The sequence below is a fragment of the Rhipicephalus microplus genome, chromosome 4 (genome assembly GCF_043290135.1).
Source record: "Rhipicephalus microplus isolate Deutch F79 chromosome 4, USDA_Rmic, whole genome shotgun sequence".
NCBI classification, from domain to species: Eukaryota; Metazoa; Arthropoda; class Arachnida; order Ixodida; family Ixodidae; genus Rhipicephalus; species Rhipicephalus microplus.
In genome coordinates this window covers 63,624,953-63,644,798 of record NC_134703.1, presented here as the reverse complement: position 1 = coordinate 63,644,798, position 19,846 = coordinate 63,624,953, and the positions used below count along the sequence as shown (strand labels likewise).

Genomic DNA, 19,846 nt, shown 5'->3' with positions numbered 1-19,846 from the left:
CGCTATTGCCGTCCCTTTTGCGATGTGCTGGAATTCGTTACCGAAATTCGTCAAGAGGATGTCTGTGCACCCGTTTCGCAGCTGGATAATCCCTCGTGCCACACAAACGCCTCTTTTCAAGAAAACATCCACGTTGCTCTCCGCCACACCCTCGTAGTCGCTGAATGCATCATTATGCACGAGAACCATTATACTGCTCCGTGGCGGTACAGTCACATCATCGTCGACGACGCGCAGTGGAGTGGTACATCGTTCATCTGATCGTGCTACCTTTAAAGCTTGCTCCGTCGAAAAGGACACGCTCGACCTCTGTAAATTGATAATCGCACCATTAGCTTGTAGGAAATCCATTCCCAGTATCACTTCCCTCGAGCACACAGGTAGGACGACAAAGTCACCGACGTAAGTGAAGCCCCGTATCATGACCCTTGCGGTACATCGGCCGGAAGGGGTTATGAGGTGACCACCTGCAGTACGTACTTGAGGTCCACCCCATTCGGTCAGAACTTTCTTGAGTCGCTTCGCTAATTCGTAACTTATCACAGAATAATCCGCACCAGTATCGATCAAAGCATTGAGCTCTAGTCCGTCAATCACCAACGGCAAGTCTGAAGTAATTTTCTCTGTACTGCACTCCTTTACCTGGAAACAGTCGTCGTTATCAGGCTCGTACCGCAGTGGAGGATCTTCATATCCCAAGTCGCCAGCGGCCTCGCCTCCACAGGTCGCCCTCTTCAGTTTCCCGGATTTGGGCTAGGCGAACGCTGCCTAGACGTGCTTGGGAAGGGACGTGGGCTAGACGAGCGGTAGCGCATAGGGGATGGTGAGCGTGGTTGATGACGACGAGGCGGGTCAAATTCCCGACGTGAGCATAGGTATTCTTCAATCTCGGAAGGTCTTTCGCCGTTTCGCGGACACGGTGCATTGATGGCGAATCCCCTAAGACCAGCTTGACGATATCGGCAGAATCGGTACAGGTGGCCAGCCTCTCCACAGTGGAAACACAAGGGCCTACGTGTGGCATCTCGCCACACATCGCTCTTCCGTGGCATCATCTCTCTCGCACGAGGTGGAGTGCGTGTTGCCTCTACGATTTCAGGCGGGCTGCGCATTGTCTGCACATAAGTACTTGGTGTCTCGATCGGCGAACAGTGCGGAGTAGGTCGCCTGAGCACCTCGGAGTACGTTACCGCCCGTCGTGTCGCTGGCACATCACTCCGCGGCTCCCGCATGGCCTGTCGAATTTCATCTCGGACAACTTCAGCAAGAGACAGCTCGGGGGTGACATCAGGTGACTGCAGTTTCCTTAATTCTTCCCTGACAACAGACCGGACGAGCTCGCGCAATGTGTCAAGATTATCCACGACGCCTGCTGAGTAGACTCCTGCGGATGCACCGGCTACGTCGCGGTTGTACTGTCGGGCTCTCTGCTGAAGCGTCGTTTCGATGGTTGTTGCTTCCGACCGAAACTCAGCAACAGTACGGGGCGGATTGCGGATGAGTCCCGCGAACAATTCTTGCTTTACCCCGTGCATGAGGTGGCGCACCTTCTTGTCTTCCGTCATGCCAGGATCAGCTCGCTTGAAAAGGCGGGACATGTCTTCGATGTACATCGCGACAGTTTCGTTCGTTCGTTGAATCCGTGTGCGGAGAGCTGCTTCCGCCCTTTCCCGGCGATCACTGTTGGCGAACGTACTCAGTAGCTGCCGCCGAAACTCTTGCCACGACGTCAGAGATGCCTCGTGGTTTTCGTACCACACTCGTGCAGAGTCTTCCAACGCAATGTAGACGTTACGCAGCTTGCCTTCCTCGTTCCACTGATTTAGATTTCCCACTCTCTCGAAATGCTCTAACCAGTCTTCGGCGTCCTCGTATGGGTCACCATGAAACACCTTTGGAATGACCGGTTGGCTTACGATGAGTTGTGCCGGCGTAACTTGGCTCGTCATGGTGGTGGCGGCGCTTGTCTCCGTCACCGATGCCCTTGATACAGAAGGGAGTGGCCCAAATTCTGGCAACTCTCCTCGGATACGGCGGCTGACTCGTTGGTGCACCGGTGTAAGCTCCACTGGTTGCGGCTGGTCAGTGCTTGGACTTCGCTCTTGCGTGGGGCTCGGAATCATGTACCCAGGCTCCTCCACCAGAAAATGTAACGGATATAACAACCTCACAACCGGGACGTCCTATTTACAAGGTTTAATAAGGGCGAACTTGTGCCCAAAGCCAAAAGAACTACACAGTAGCTGGGAGAAAGCAGCGAACGCTCGTCGTCCTCTTCTTCTCCTCTTTTCTTTTCCGCTGCTCGGTAGCAGCTCGTGCACAGGCTGGGCCGGCTCGTGCCTTCCGGCGGGCTTCATGAGTCGTAGCGATGCCGTCAGCGTTCCTCTTTTAACAACGTCTGCGTTGTACTGCGCCTTAGCAATTCCTCGTGGCAATATATAAATTTACGATAACTAAATGAATCCGGAACAAGAAGTTGTTATTCCTGCTGACAATGATTAAAGCACTGTGGTAAGAAAGATCCAAGCAGTTCTAGGGGCAAAGCGGCGGGCATGTCATGTTCATCGATTTCTTCTCAGCACCTTCCCCTTAGCATCGCCCTCCTTTCCACGGCAGCTTATCACTGCGGGTGGAAGCTCAGCCTTGGTCCTGCTTCGCTTCGCTAATGGTTCGGTAATGAGCCCCAACGTCGGCCCTCGTTACAGGTGCATCGCTGCAGCCACGCGGTTAAATCCCCCACTTGATGCGGTGCTTTGTTTTTACCGTGTATCGAAAGTTTTCAAGCGCGTCAGTTCACAGCTAGGGTGCCCAACGAGTCTCTGCACTGTCTTTTTTTATTTTTCTAGCGTTTTAAGCACCCTAATCTTGTTGAGAATGACGAGATGCATATTACAAAAAGCGCAGAATTTAATTTGAGCGGGTTTGCTACAAAAGAGTAACACGAAGATTCTGAAATTTTATGTTCTATATCTTTGGTAGTGTGAGGTGCGAAAAGAGGTAACTACTTCCATAGTAATGACAATATTTATGCCATGTTAAGTGCACAAGGTAGGTCAAATACCTTTCGTGTATTTTAAGGCTTCTTTAGGACCTATTTTCTTAAGAACTACACTATGCAAAGGGTTCAGGTTTGCTTCGTTTTATTCCTCGGCGTCTTTTCTTGCAAATGGACAATAACTACAAATGTATTTTCAATCATGGCACCTTCGTATTTTTTAGCAAAACAGAAAGATTTATCCACTGTTTTGAAATAAAAATGCAAAAGAAAATGTTCCGTATAAGTAGACTATTTCATAGTTCAGTAGCGTTAGATTCATGTTTGGTCCTTTGCAGTTAAAAGTCAACCTTTTGCTTTTACATGATAACCGGGCAACTGTACCAAACATGGTGATTTCGAGATATTCTAAGTCCAAGAGAAAAAATGGACTTTATTTCATGTTTTATTCAGGATAAAGATGTGCTGAACAATTTATATATTAGCAACATGCCATATAATTATCGCACCAGTCAGCTTTTCGCTTTGTTTCTTGCTTTCCTGGCTTGTTCGATTATATCTTGTTTGTCTGTACTAGCCAAATACTGTAAATTTGAATTGATTTTATCCAAAAACATTGCAGTATTTTGCCTTGAATAAATTCCAAACGATGTTCAGAAAGTTTGCTCTGTCCATGTATGCCTTTTCGAAAGGTGGAACAGTTTCCAAGGTGGCAGTTCTGAGGGTTTCCTTTCTAAGGAACATGATTCATTGTGTTCCCTACGAGTGTCCTGGTTCCTCCACATTCTGTGCGAAGACAGCTACGCGTAATCACGGTTTGTAGTCGATACATATAATTGAAAGCGTATCCATAGTTATTACAGACAACAGTTTGTGTTTGCGGCGACATGGAATGACGAAACTCACTCGCTGAAGCGATCGCACAAGCGTTCCCTGTCTCGTTTCTGTTATAGCTGAAGCGTGTCTATTTCTCATCATACCACGCTTCCTAAACAGGGTCGCTGGTTTGTCAACACGAGAATATTTTTTTGCTCCCGCAAAAAAGCCAGCAACTAAACCCAAAATGAATGCACAGAACCCAATCCCCATGCGTGTCTAGCACGTAGAAGGAAAGTGGCCCCTGGAAGTGCCACGCGGGTTAAAAAAAAAATGCACTATGTGCCTTTCACTAGCACAAGTACCTTTTTTTTTTTTCAAATAGTCAATGCTCACAGAAACTACCAGTATAAATTTTTCAAAAGTTTATTCAAGGCAGAAAGCTCAGATTGGCACGGTTAAAAAAAAAAGGAGGGGGGGGGGGTGTTGGCTGCTCGTCAGTTCGTCTCGAAAGCTTGGTTCTTTTTAGTCAATCAAAAAGGCAGAAATGTGTGGGGTACACTGCTTTTTGATACAGAATGCTCTATTATTTCAGACAAGTAAAAACATATTTCGATTAAAAAATAATTCTACCCTTTCTCATTAAAAGCAGATGCTGATGCGTCTACGCCTTGTTTTGCATACGATATGCTCTTAAGGACCGCTAGGGTATGAAGCCTTAGAAAAACAGTAGCTGTAACAACAAAACCTTATCTTCCGATGATTCAATACAGTTAAAAATTTAACAGGGAATTGATGTGATTACATTTAGTGTATGTGCGCTTGTAACTTGAGTACCACATTGCGTTTAACTTTTTCACCTATATGTTCTCGCTGCATAGCATTTGATATTAGTGTTATTGTGTTTTAGCATCTTCGAAGTTGATAAGGTTCCACATCCTTTCATCACGTGCATAACCTGTTCACTACAGCAAAATATGTGAACGGAAGAAGAGCATGTGTCCAGTCTTGGTGAATATAGCTTTTGCCACCGTTTCTGTAACAGTACTGAAAGAAAATAGTGCTTCTTTCTGCTAAATATATAGTAGTTTGAGATAGAGAAACAAAGAAGACCATGTGTCTTTTTTTACGTGTATAATTTGCCAAAGTGTCCATAGCGCCACCAATCATGACGTGGATTGGTATGGCTTCACTACATTATTTGTACCACTAGGCCACAGGCAATGACGCTACTCTAGGCTAGAAAGTTTTGAAGCGAGATTCGCAACTAGTAAGTTAAATAGCGACACGAACCACCTGTAGTAGCATCACCACCAGCAGCTCTTTCCTTCCGGCTGGTAACCACGTGTTTAATAAAAGGCGCCTTTGGTAATAAGCGCCCGCAGGCTCGTGACAGTGTGACGCAAGTCAGCACCCATCTAGGAAAGACTGTTTCAGTACTTGCTGAATATTCTGAATACACTTGGATGGTTACTTCGAATGTTGACGTCAGTGCGCCAGCTCTCGAGTTCCGGAGATCTTACTCAGCACATGTAGAAATAGACTGTCCTTTTTGTGGGGCTAACAGAATACCTACACTGCAGAACAAGCTGTAGCATGGCCTGGTACATTTTGCGCTGGAAAATAATATTGCGTAGACAATCAGCGCAGGAGGGACTTACTAGTGCTGTGTCGGCACTCCCTTTCTCTCCCTTCTTTACCCTATTTCCTAGAACAGCGCCTCCTATAACACAAGGCCTGCAACGCGAGCAGCGAATGCACTGCCCTTCCTGTCTCTGCTCCCTCCCCTTTTGATACAGTGACTAGTGCCTCTAACAGCGTTTCCTTGTAAAAACAAACCACTATCATAACTGTTTCCGACAAGCTGTTAGCTTTATGCCATAGAAATAAGTCGTACGGTGGCGAGCGCTTTCACGGCGCCTGATCGGAACACGCGCCAAGAGGCGTGGCCTCTGCGATCGTCTTCGGCGGGTGCTTTTTATGGGAAAAAGTGGCGTTCCTGGCACATAGAAGAGGCGTTCCTTTGGGTATCGGTGGCATAGCAGGTTTTCCTTCTTGTTAGCTTCTCTTTGTTTTCCTTCACCATTGATCATATCTATTTTTCCTTCTGAACTCACCAGCATCTAAAGTTTATTCAAACACACACTTTACACCTAACGCCATGAATCGATGGTTGCGCACTCTTCAGTCAGTGTTCTACGCTCCTTAACCAATGCAGACCGCCCGAATTGTGCCGTGGTGAAGGAACACGACTCATCAGGCAACGTGGTGCTTCGCTGCGATGCCCAAGCGGTGCCTCCCGTTGTCGCGTTTATCTGGCTGCGGAACAATCGCACCGTGCAGGAAGACCGGGGACCACGCAGTACCTTAGTGGTGCCCGACCGAACCTCATTCGGCGCCTACTCCTGCGTAGCCAGCAACGCTGTCGGACACTCCGGGCCCTGCCAGCTGAAACTCACTAAGCTCCCCAGTGAGTGTCAAATCTTGCGTAATAGCATACCTCAATTTATTCGCGTAACTTTCGAAGTATCTAGAAACATGCAAAACTGCAGAAGGAAAAATAAAGATTGCACAGGGCCAGCGTTAGAGAAAAGACAAAAGAAATTCACAAAGGAACTATTAAATATGGATGTCTTGTATGTTGTATGCATTGAAAACACAAGTGCTCTTAAAAATTATGTCCCTCTTTGGCCGAATCTACATTATAGTACCGTTATCACAAAAATAATGCTGATGCGAATGAGTGGGCTTGAGTATGGAAGAAAAGTGGTTCATGTGTTACTAATTGCACGGACACTCTCAGCGGGTTTTCGCCATCGCCAGCTCTAGCCTTCTTCACACAATGTCCGAATTGGGGACCCCACTTCGTGCTTGATATGTTTTATGCACTAGTAAAGGCGTGTGAGTTGTAAGAAAGAGTGCGGCTTAAGCAGATATTTAATATAGTGGCCGTCACCCTCGCATGAAGGGCACGTGCGATAACGTTGCCTTGCGTGCAAAGCCTACCGTTGATGGCTCGACATGCAAACATGATACGTCCCGTCTGAGCGTGAAGGGTGCCGCTGAAGGGGGGGAGGAAGGCTGTGGCGCATGAGCAGCAAGTGGTAATTTTGATAGAAAGAAAACTATCCTAATACACACCACTAGATGGTTCATGTAAGTACGTGGTGGACTATCATCACTTACATGGTGATGAGACATCAAACTGTGAAAACCTCCGCGCGGCTTGGAGCGGCAGCGTTCACTTTAACCAACGTTTTGTAGAGTTACGCGAAACTGCATTCAAGAGAGTTAGCTGCTAGCCTTACTTTGTATAACATTTTGATTTGTTGCTTTTTTCTATTTATTGATTTGACCTTGCGGCGGAGCTGTATTCATTATTTTTTTTTGCCATCTGCTTCTTACGTATTACCCGATGCATTATTTGCCCCTTGTTTACTGACTGAGGCATCCTGAACTTTTATAAGAGGTTTAATAATTACCAATGAAGCATTCTTGCATATTATGTAAGTGAGACTAACGTAAGTTACCCCCTTTACTGTACAGTTTCCTGGTATAAAAAGTAGTTTGCGTGTAAAACAAGAGACCAGTTTTAACTGAAAACTGTTTCATTTGTATTGTTTATACCGAATAATCAAACAAATTAGATTTAAGTAAGCTAGACGAAAGCTTTATTGACAACACTGATTTCTCGTTCTGTAAAGCAGGTCTAACGCATGCCATACTGGAGGTTCACGTACTTTTTTGACATTATGTATAAAAAAGTTATGTTGTTAAGAACTACTTGTATACAAAAGTGCCATATGAACAAATAAAAAGTTAACGTTGAACTGCTTTTCCAAGAGAGAGTCCACTTACGCTTTTATATCAAACGGAAACAAAAAAAAACAACGTGAAAGTTTGCAAACTTAAGAATATGTTTGAATGTTACACATTGTGTCCTGCTAGTCACTTGAACGTATGTTACATAAGCAGTATCTTAGCGTAAAGGTCTTTTAGTCGACAAAAAAGAAGAAACTTTCATGGTACCAACTGCCGTGGGTATTACGTCCATTACTGAAAGCAACGTCAGACGCTAGGCTCTTTTATCTTCATCATCCAAGATGCTCACAGGATTGACGGGTCACTATGCTAACGAGCGATCGAAGAGAGCGCCTTAAGGAAGGCCGTGAAGACTTCTTCGAAAAATAAGAGACTAAACGTTCTGCCCTACGACGACGTAGCGAGGATGTCAATGTCCATAGCTGCTCGAGTACCGTACACGATGGAAGAACGGTCACTGCTGCAGTGTAACGACCGTGCGAGCGTTCACCTTGTCGGGCTAAGCTGTCCGGCGAACTCTTAGTTTGCAGTTGCTTTAGCGGTAGTCAATGTAATCGACGAAAAAGAGGCCCAAGACAATATGGATGGCCGCTTATCGACGACTCCGTATAATCCTTCTCCGCCCGCCTCCTGCCTTGTTCGTAGGAACGAGAAGAAGGCGTCGTGCGCTTCATTAGGTGTTTCTGGGTACTCGTCGAGATAAGGAATCCACCCTGTACCCATCCTGCGCTTTCCTCATTCCACGCTGCCGACGCTCAATCGTTCGCGCTGGTGAGATAAGAAGCGAGACGTGCAGCAGCTGCTTCACTGCCAGCGTCACTTCCTTACGGAGGCGACCGCTTGCGTCGCTGAGCAATCGTCCATTGACGTACGTATACGCACGCGAAGCAGATCAGGGTACATACGCGAACGAAGACGCGTTCTTGGGCATTCGGAGAGTACGAAAACTTGACTTAAAATGCAGCGAGATAAATCTGTCAGTGAATAAAGCATCACGAAAAATGAACGAAAATGAGTCTTATTGATATATCCGAAAAAAAAAATCCTTACTTATTTCTATAATGCATTGACAATGTACATATTTTACAAAATATACACAATCAATTATTTTGCGCAATTGGTTTTGAAAGTTCACAGTTTTTGTCGTCTGTCGTATATCTACGTGCTGAACAAGGATGCCTCATTTTCAGTTCTAAGGCGTCAAAACTGGGCTAGTATCTCTTCTCTTTACTCGTCTTATAGGCTTCCAAATAGGTGCATCTATATCTCAGAGTGTCGTTCACTAACTTAATATCGGATGCCTAATGATGGGTGTGTCAAGATGACTCACTAACGTCAATCGAGAGTCCGAGAGCAAGCTTTTCATACTGCGAGTGACTGACGTGGCGAAGGAAGTGATCACACCAACAACGAACTTATGCATGTCATCGAAAGTTCGTCGTACAGTTATCTACCCAAAGAAAGTGATCTTTGGAACTTCGTACACTACCTCTTCACGTCTGCTTTACTGTGGACGCTATAGCATATAAGTTGGAAAAGCACCAATTGATTGAGTCACCGGTCGAGCTTATCAATCCATAGCTACACAACCGCGGAAGACATCTTGGTGAATGTTTTATTTTATCCATCATCTTGTTTATAAGTGCACAACATTAAAAAATTAATTACGCCGTGCCATTACCTCCTTCCTCGAATTTTTTCCCTAAATTCAACGCAGCTGCTACTGTCGCGAAACTAACCTCGGACATTCATCAGGAAATCATTGCAGCCAGCAAAAGCAGTAAGAGCGGATGTGAACAGTACTAAGTTATTCCGAAAGGCAACCTATGTGTCGCATTATTCATGTCTGTCAAAAGCAATGCTGCACATTAACGCCGGAAAAAACTAGTACAAGTCATCTAAAAAACCTTGCTTTCAGCTACAAAGGGAAAAAAACAATAATCAAAGATATAAACGAATTCAGTACAAGTATGGACAAAAAAAAAGCTAATTTAAAATTTACTCTGGTCGTTTGAATATTCAATTTTTAATTTATTGTTTTCCGCACTCGAGTTCACAATGACAGGCTTTTTTTTTCGTTTTTAGCTTGCGGTTTCACCTGAGAAATGCAAATATGGTTCAGAGGCACGCAACATTTTCATATTCTGAGAAGAAAAAAGCGTTACTTGTAATCTCGAATTGCCAAGACTAACATTGAAGAACATTGAAACAGCACATTGTTTGAATATTCATAGGAGTCACACTTCAAAGAATATTAGTCACATTGGAAACAATGCACGTGACGAGCTATATTATGCATGCAAACATCTTGATCAACCACCTCACAAATAATCTGTTACCCGTGGTCGCTAAGAAATACAAATGTTTAAATTCTGGGAGAAAACAAATCGATTTGATTATACGTTATGAGTGCTTTTTGGTGTCGATGTAGAATGGCCCTCGGGGTAATATAGAACATGTTTTAAAGAAAAACTTGCCTTGGGTGATGTATAGGCAGCAAAGTTCACGTGTGTTTCATCCAAAACATAGCTGGTCATACTTTTTTAGAGGTAGTGGCATTTAAGAAAGATGAACCAAGCACACCATTTTGTACTAAACAAAAAAAAAAGTCAAATAACTTCTCGATAAAGCACCGTGTTATTCACTGCCCCATAGTAGTTGCTATTTAAAAGGCTGTACGTTGGCGGCGTGATGTAAAAATTAAAATGCTATCATTGTGTCTATAAAAGTGGTAGGTAACGTGCTGTACGTATATAATTTGAGGTTTAAACCCCACACAAGGATTTTCTTTGTCTTTTTAACAGCGTATGTAGAAAATCAACGTAACATTACGTTACCTAACAAAGCAAGCCAAGCCAGCAGTCGGTATTAGAATTTTAAGAGTCTTGCAGATGTGGTGTATCATTATTTGGGGTTGTTGTCGTAGAAAACGCAGCTGATACGACGAAACTTTCCAAAATAGTAAGAGTAACTCCATTTGAATAGAGCAGAGAGTTTAGAAGCTATTATTATTTAAACTTTTTTAAGTACAATGACTACACTCTAACGGTATTATTCTAGAGCGAAGCAGTTAAAAAAATAATACATTCTTTATATTATCATAAATGCCATTGATAAAAAAATATATGAAAAAGCAAAAAAGGCTTATCACAGGCCTACTTTTTATTCTATTTTTCTTATTGCCGAACAGTAGGTTTTGGCAGCTAAGAGAAAAAGAGCGTCTACTGAACAGATAACGTGGTAGCTGACATGTTCATTGATATTAAGAGGTAAAAAAATGAAGCTGAAGAAGGTAATATATTCATGAACACAGAAGTCACCTCGTTCTCATATACCGCTATCTAGGAGCCCACTAAGAACACTTTACCGACAAGATCTCGTCAGTTTAGCAATTGTGTTCAACAAACAAAAGTTTGTGAACTGCACTTATACTGCCAGCTCTACGCTTAACAGTAGTAAACAGGCCTAGTCGCTGAGCGCTTCGGGAGCGACGGATCTCGCTGTCGTCAAGCGGATTCCTATTTACCCTTAGGCCTCTCCCGCGAAACGACGAAACGTGACGCTGCAGACGTGATGACCCGCTGTCATTAAAAAAAATAATAAACCGTGCCCTTTTCGCAGGTCCGGCTGGCTGGGCACAGCTTCTGCTGAAAGAGGAGAACCTCATCATCATGGCGGGCATCGCCGGTGGCGTGGTCATCATCATCGTTCTACTCATCGTTATTATTAGCATCGTTGTTATCCGAAAGCGCATTCAGTGTAAGTGGGTACATACGTATTACAAGTGTGTGCGCCCCATAACTGCCCGTTCCGTCATACGGACTTGCATTCTGTCGCTTTTCCTGGCGTCACTTTTCTTTATTCGCGATATGAGCCACGCTCTTTCATCTGACGCGCGTGTCGCGGTGATTTCCCTCAACGCGCCCGTTTTGATTTTTTTGAGACCGGGAACAACCGTTTTAATGACTCTTGCATTGAATATTCTAGCAGCGATGCTCGCAACTCTGGTATGACCCATTTTCGAAATCGTTTCCCGTCTTATGTGAGGTCTATTAGCGAAGAGAAATATAAGAAACGTTTAAACGTCCCGTGCTTCTCGGAAGAGTTCTGTGGAGTACAATTTTCTCGGGGACCTTACGTGCTCGCGAGTGATTGTTATAGAAGGAACGACTTTCCTTTTCTAAAAGTAAGATGGGGTAGGGTCGTTTTGAAGACGTAATGGCGATGCTGTAGCATTTTATGGAAGTTCGCACGAATATCATAATCGCGATAATTTGAAGCCTTTCGGGGACCTAAACATAATGCGTGCGTTCCCTGACGGTGCATAATAATTTAGCTAAAACGGATGCTTGGTCGAGCTTGTCCACACTTTGAAAGATAAGACAAGGATAGAACAACGCAAAAAAAGAACCGAGCGCACTGAAATAAGCACAGATACAGAACAGACGTAGTAGTGTGTCAATACATCTTTCTGTATTCTTCTTTTGTGCCGTTTGGGCTTTTCTGAACATGGGAAATAATAAGCAAGCTGATAATTTTTCTACTTAAACTTGCTCACTGTTTCAATAAAATACCAAGATGATGTATGGTATTGTATGAGAGTACTATCAGAAGCACGTGAAAGTCTGAGCTTTCATCATGGAAGTCTCCAAGCACAGTGACTATAATGAAGTCATTAGAAGGCATCCATGAGGCCGCCACAAGTATATTATGTGACGGCGTTCAATCTAGTTGATACGGAAGTAGTAAAGTGTACACATAATTGTCACGACGTAGGAAAAACAAATATAAATGTTGTCGTAAATACCTAGAGATATCACAGCTGAATGATTAGTTCAAAAAGCACAAAAAAATAGACCGATGAAACGGCTTTCAAATAAAGAGTCACTATAGCTATAACATTGCTCACAGTGGCATGGACAACAATTCTTCCTGAAAAAAGGGCAGTTACAACCATCGTTTGTATATGTGCGTGCATGCGCTTATATGTGTGCATATTCACTTGTACACGAAAAGTTTTTATAAAAAGTGTTGAAGGGCAGGGCAGGTTGAACTCTATGCAAGCGGTTGCTAACTTTATGCTTTCATGTGTTCAAGCTGTTAAAATTACAATGATTGGCAGAGAAGCTCAATAAAAAAACGACAACACTCCGGTACAATTTACTTCTAACAACAACCAGAAATAAAAGTCAATTATTAGAAAACAAGTCTGACAGGAACGTATATGTATAATCACCAAGCGAATGTGTGAAAAAAGTGTACTAAGCCTATCGTTATGTTAACACCGGAGTGTTGTAGGGAGGGCAACAAAGGGCGGCTGGTATTGTCCTAAAATCAGGTAAGCTCAGTATAGGTTTGCTTAAAATAGATGTGATAGCTAGAACTGATGTTTTTTTTTATCATAATAGAAATGAGTGCCTTAAGAACACAAGTGGCAATCGAACATGCCAAAGGTTCAAGGGGCATTATAGAATTCATAACTTTGTAAGTGTAGCACAACCTTCGTTGGCCAAAAAAAAAATGTTTGTCAGACACCACTATAAGGTTTGTTGCATCAGTGGTCACAAAGTATTTACGTCTGTGACTACTACAGCGGTAACGCAAAATAAGTCAAGTAGAATGACCCTTATAGATGAACACAACGACCCCAGGAGTGAACATGTATTTACGAGCATGTGCGCCCGCATGTTCTGGTGTTTTTGCGTGCCCAGATACATTTTAATAGAACGGGATATTATGCTAGCATAAAAGAGGGAATGGTTGTTGCTCACGATAAAGATATTGGCGTGCAATGACTATAGACTATAGCGCATTGCAGGAACAACCAGAATAAGGCTCGTTTATTTTTCTTTTCTTTCAGCGAACACAAAACCACGTCTTGATGAGCGTGAAAAGTGAGTAAAATGCTTTTGCTAAGCAAATTCGTCATCGAGTCTGTTCTTCGTACAACAGCTGCATCACGGCGCACTCAGATATTATAACGCGAAAATTTGCTGAAACATTCTCAACTCGTAACCTGTTTCTCCAATGGTTAATTTTTCTCGAAGCGAATTACGCAGACAAATAGTTTGTTGTATTGAGAGACCTACATGAACGAATTAGTATTAGCTGCCGAACTTACACCAATATATGGAAACATTTTGTATGTTTGCCTGATTGATAAAAATGATTTCATGTCGCAACAATCTGAGCTTTCCTGACGATGCCTTGTGGTTGTGCGTTGAGCTCTCTCTACAGCTGATCAAAATTTTTCGGTGACTGTAGTGCCGTTGAGAATTCCGAGTATAAGTATAGGTGTAAAACGTGCTAACCACGGAATATTATACACCTTAGATGTCGTTTCACAGTGTGCGTTTTAAACATGTCATGTCGAGCAATCAAACAGTCAGCAAATCAATGAATCGTATACGCTCGTTAGCATCTTCTAGTCAACTTAACTCTAATTATTCTTTCAAATTACATGCATTTGCGTAGCTTCACCTGAACGTCCTCAACGCTGGCACCAGAGTTACCTTACGCATTGCTCTTTCAAAGAGCGGTTGTTGGATGCCGCATATACTTGATTTACTGAGCATAAGTTTCGCTAAAACACTGCGTAGTGAAGGGTGATATTACAAAGCTTGATACTTTTTATTCTCAAGTTTCATGAACCTTCTTCTTAATTTTATGTAAACGAACTGCACTAAATGTGAATAGCTGCAAAATAAAAAAACAATAGCTGCTGGTGTTCTCTCGTTTTACAGAGCTATTGTGGAGATTGGCCACGGCAGCCCCCAAGGAAAGCTCTCTTTGTTGGCTGACATGAAACGCGGCGGTAGTCCGCTTTTCGAAGAAGGTACATATCCTTCGTAGAATTTCTAGCTAAATAGCATCCACGTATGCTTACGTTTCAGGTATGTATTAACATCGTGTAGGTCTTTTGACGACACCCCTGCAGCATTAACACTGAAGTCAGACACCGCGTTCCTCTGAGTAATCAACATGTTGGGCGCTTCAGATGGTTTTTCATGTCATTTTTATAGGCAACGCCTTTACAAAGCTGAAATAAGAGCATACGGTAAAAGACAACCGCAATGAAATCGTACAAGAAAATGAAATATGTTGTTCAGCAATTCTTAAGGTGAAAGTACTGATATAAAATAACTAAAGACCATTTATCATGAAGAAACGCCAAACTCATTAGGCAAAAAGATGTGCTCACGACTGACTAGTGATTTGTTTTAGATATCAATCAATCAATCAATCAATGAAACTTTATTTTCATGAATAGATATATGCAATTACAGGGATTATTTGGACCGATAGCCTAAAGTGGCTAGTGGACGGTCCAATACAATGTGCAACATAAAAAAGTGTACAGGACAGCTCTGAGGTAACGACATCAAAAAAAAACAAAAAAACAATCATATGATACAGATAGCGCAGTAATACATTTTTTCCTGCAGATATGCATACTTATTAGCTTGCAGCTAGTTTCTATACATAGGCACTTAAAAAAATACAATGAAAATCGAATCAAACACACACATGCTTACATGCCTTGACTCCACAGAAAAAGTGATTTACATGCCATGCTGAAATTACGTGCCGTTTTAATCTCTAGGGGGACCGTGTTCCATATTTTGTTCCATTAAACTGTATCAGTGTTTCTCCGTAAACATTAAAACATTTGGGCAGATTGAAATTACCATTCGAAGCATGTCGCGTATTGCGTTTAGGAATTGAAAAAAGATCAGCAGGCAAAGGTGAATTTCTATTAATTATGTTATTTACTGAAACGGCAATTTTGTAGTCACGCAACATCGGAACCGAGAGAATGCATTGTGATTGGAAAATATTACTTACTGATTCACCTTGGCTTATGATTTTCAGTGTACGCTTTTGAAGTCGTTCAAGAGTTTTTAGATAACTGTTGTACGTCACACCCCACAATTCCAGACAGTAACCTATGTGACAATGACACAATGAAAAGTAGAGTGTGCGAAGTATAGCTTGCGGAAAATATTGGCGAGCTTTTATTAGAGAACAGCAGCCATAGGCTACCTTTGCGCACACACTCTGTACTTGCTCATGCCAGTCTAAATGTTCATCAAAAGTGACGCCTAAATATTTAAAACAAGGAACTTGTTGAATAGGAGCGTTGTTTATTGTTAGGTTAAGAGATATGTTTGCTTACACCTATAGTTGAAGCTTTGCTGCTAGCGAGTTCAAAAATATCTTTATAAACAACACCTGCTCTAGCCTTTTTCCCCCCGTCATATGCAGTGAGTAGTTTTAGGCTGCTTTTCATCCGAATTTAATAGTGGAAGAGTGTTAGTACAGTTTTATGATGTGCCCACGCTTTATATAAGCGTTGTGCTATAAATAATTTGCTACCCGTGGATTGTCCTATTCTTTCGTTTTGATTGTAGGAAACGGTGACTTGAGTTATGCGTTAAGCAAGACGCGTCAAAAATGATTACGCCATTCATAGCGCCTCTTTGCTCACTTATATTTGCAGACTACGACAGCGAAGATGGGCACCGGTCAGCGACGCGGCTTGTCCGGCGTGGAACGCTGGAGCTCGGCTGAAGCCCGCGCACCACCAAGAGATCCACGCGCAGACCATCCATCACACGACGATAAAGTGAGGGGCGCACCACGCGGCGAATACGAATTGCCGCTTCTCTGCTTCGCGAAGGCGCAGCGTCGGGCACAGCACGTGGCATAGGTGGGCCGCTTCCGGCCCGCCTATCTGGCGACCCAAATTAGGAGACCCGGCTGGTTTGGAATATTAAATAGCCAAAGCGTTGGCCAGTGAACGTTAGGCAGTGTAAGCAGCCCAGGTGTGGCCCTTGAGATCGCCGAAACGCGGGGTTTGATCTCGTATAAAGAAGTGTGTGGCCACTTTTCTAGCTTTGGCAAATTGGAATGTTTTCGTACTTAACAAAAGAACGCATGGGTTTTCAAATGTTTCTTCGTGGGCAACAGTGCAACAAACTGTACTCGACAGAACACAGGCAGAACGTCCTAGCTTGAAAGTGTTTCATTTCAATTTTACACAGTATTATACGCACAGGGGCCGTCTGCGTCTATATTCGAGATTGTGCTATGAACTGAAACTTTTGTGACGGCTTTCGAGGTAACCTCACAGATAATCGGGACATAAATCCCTGTAGACAGTGTGCTTTGTTAGTACTGGAACATTTCGTATCTAAATGCTAAATAATAGAAGTAGCCGGAAAGAAGCCATTTAGTAACCACGAACTTTTAGTCCCAAGACGAGGTTGTGAAGTAAACAAGTGCAAAGCAGCCACTCAAAGCAACCCTGAGGTCAGACGTTAGTGTTCGTCAAAATTTCACAGCTTAAAGCCACGTGTAATATCAGCATATGCAATAAAATGCCATTCCGATCAAGTTCAACTTAATGATACGTTGCACTCAATTGGCGTAAGGGGTGAAACATGAGAACTGAAGCTTAATGCTTCGAAGACGGCATGTATTACAATTAGCAACAAAAAGAACCCCTAGAACTTGCCTATACTATTAATAATGCTTACATTAAAAAGCAATAAATAAAGTATTTAGGTTCTACACTTAAAAACAATTTAACTTGGAAAACACACATAGAAAACTTTTGCAGCAACACGCTAAAAAGACTTGCATTTTCGGAATGAAAATTACGTCGTACGTCGTTGACCGTAAAGTTAACTGTACACAAAGCTCTCGTCAGACCGAAATTAGAATATGCGGATGTGATCTGGAGCCCACACGAAAAGTACTTGATCAGGAATTTAGAAAGAGCGCAAAACATGGCCTTGAGGCTTATGTACACTACATACTCGCATTTTTCCAGTGTGTCAGTTTTTCGCGACAGTGCCAAATTGAAAAAAAAAAACTAGGTCATTGCAGAACTGTATCTCGCTTGAAACTTTTATATTATCTACAGCACGGTCACTGCAAAATACCGCGTGAAAACTGCATAACTGAGCCCCCCATGCGGTCTGGTCATACAAACCACAACAAAACAGTCAGATAGCCGCTTCGTAATCCTAATATACAACAGTATTCACTTTTTCCACATGCTATAACACAATGGAATAAATTATCCGAAGAAGTAGCAAATGCTAATACTGCTGAATCATTTGTTCACTTTTTAAACAATCTTTAGTTTGATATGTAAAGTTATGTTTATGCTGAACAGCTTTGTGGCAGTTGACTCTCGCGTTAACTTTTTTATGAGTAGTGTTCATCTCACGCGTTGAATTATTTTACGTGCACGTTTTATCACTTATAATGTTGTGTGTATGTTATTGCGAAGCATATTTATTTGTTCATTTTCTTCTGCTTTTGATTGTGGTTTATTATTTAAATTGTGGATAGTTGTAAGCATAATTGTTTGTATTGTTTTTTAATGGTATTGCCGCTCCTGCTTGGGCCCGAGTAGGGCCTGCAGTATTTGTAAGTGTCGTGTAGCCGGCACGGGGACACGTGAAAGTAACCACGCTACACCACTGTACGATCCATGATAATAACCCAGTTTAATCAATATACACACGAGCGAGGTGGCACCATCTATTGTGAGTCCAATGACTCAGAAGGTCATCTGGTGTAAACGCACAACACTACATCTACCCCCTCCCTTGATAATAGAACACAGATTATGTGCATAGAAAAGAAACAGTCACTACCCGTGACAGAAAACTATAGTAAGTCTCCACCGTAAATAAGTCACTGCACATAGTCCCCGAGTCTCTCTGGTGGTCTTCGCTCCCGTGTAGAGCGATGGAGGGGCACCGGTTGCTCTTCTAGCTGATGGACGACCTCTGGTTCGTCGGCACGATCAGCACCCAGTTCTGCGGTCGTGTTCCCCGTTGGTGGAGGCCGCGGTGGGCTTGGCGTATGAGGAGGCAGTGCTGACCCCCCCGGAGACTGTACAGCTTCCTGTATTGGGATATTTTGGGTCATGTGGCTCTTTGCCTTCGAGGACGGTTTTCGTGCTGTGGCGTTTCCTGCCGACCCGTCTGTCTCCATGTCCGCCCACAGCGGTCCTTGTCTTGCCCCCGTTTCTTTGTGAACAGCTTCATGGGGTACAGCCGACAGTTGGGAGGCATTCGAGGTACGGCCGTCCTCCAAGTGGAATGACCATCGTCCTACCCGCCTCAGTATTTTGAGTGGAGCCCCAAAACTAGGGGGGCCTTTTATTCCAGGTACCGGGCGTTTCACCCGCACGTAGGCCCCCACTTTAAATTTGGGCTCCCGGGCTGCTCTTCGCTTGTCTGCATACGCCTTATTTCTTTGTTGGTATTCGCAGACACGACGCCGAAGTCTACGCAGTTCACGGGCGGGATGGGTGCAGAAATCCGCTGATGGCTGGCCAACAACATCTAATGATGTCCTCATGTGGCGGCCATGAAGCAACACTGCCGGAGAGATGCCAGTGGCGCTGTGGGGTGTGGCTCGGTAAATACCCAGGTACTCTATAACTGTGGTCTTGATTGGTCGCTGCTCTAGGAGAGCTAGTTGTATATACGATTGCAAGACCCTGTTGAATCTTTCCACTAAGCCATTGGCTTGAGGGTGGTAAACTGCCGAGAAGAAATGCTTGATGCCCCTGTCTGCAAGGAAGCACTCGAATTCACTCGACGTGAACTGTCGGCCGTGATCTGACACTAGTTCGGTCGGGTAACCCTTTCGCGCAAAGACAGCAAGCAGAAAGTTGATCACCGTGCGAGAAGTGGTGTCACTGCAGAACGCAATCTCTGGCCATCTGGAGAAGTAGTCCCCTATCACGATGACAAATCGACAGTCGGCCGGTGCACGTTCAAAAGGGCCCATGATGTCTATTGATATTTTGTCCCAAGGCCTGTCAGGAAGCGGGACAGGCTGTAGTGGGGCTTGCCAGTTCTTGACACTCTTGTCCGAGGCTTGACAGGCGCTGCAACTCCGGATGGCGGCCTCCACATGCTTATCAAGGCAAGGCCACCAGTACTTCTCCCTGATACGCTGCTTAGTCTTCACAATTCTCGGGTGTGACTCATGAGCTAACTGGATGAATGTATCCCTTAGCTTGGCAGGCACTACAACGCGTTCTGTGCGCAGAAGCAACCCATCTACTACCGAGAGCTCGTCTCGTATTTCGTAATACGGAGTCAGTTCAGCGGCAAATCTTTTCCTTGTTGGCCATGATGACTGGATAAATTGCATTACCTGCCGTAGTATGTCATCCTCCGC

At 43.7% G+C, this 19,846-nt stretch overlaps 1 protein-coding gene across 8 annotated transcripts in view; it reads left to right on the top strand.

Annotated features, from left to right (window-relative positions):
* Window positions 1–19,846, top strand: part of LOC119172707 (hemicentin-1) — a 262,978-nt gene that overhangs the window by 195,566 nt on the left and 47,566 nt on the right. For 4 of the 8 annotated variants that reach the window (XR_012894906.1, XM_075892890.1, XM_075892892.1 and 1 more), the window contains exons 10-13: window positions 6,030–6,281; window positions 11,255–11,392; window positions 13,494–13,527; window positions 16,134–16,259. Coding sequence is in view for 4 of the 8 variants with exons in the window: in XM_075892890.1 (XP_075749005.1) it covers window positions 6,030–6,281; window positions 11,255–11,392; window positions 13,494–13,527; window positions 16,134–16,259 (550 nt within the window). In the remaining 4 variants the exon portion in view is untranslated. Of the gene's footprint in view, window positions 1–6,029; window positions 6,282–11,254; window positions 11,393–13,493; window positions 13,528–14,376; window positions 14,469–16,133; window positions 18,099–19,846 lie in introns of those variants that run through there. The other 4 variants (XR_012894908.1, XR_012894907.1, XR_012894909.1 and 1 more) reach the window with 2 other exon arrangements.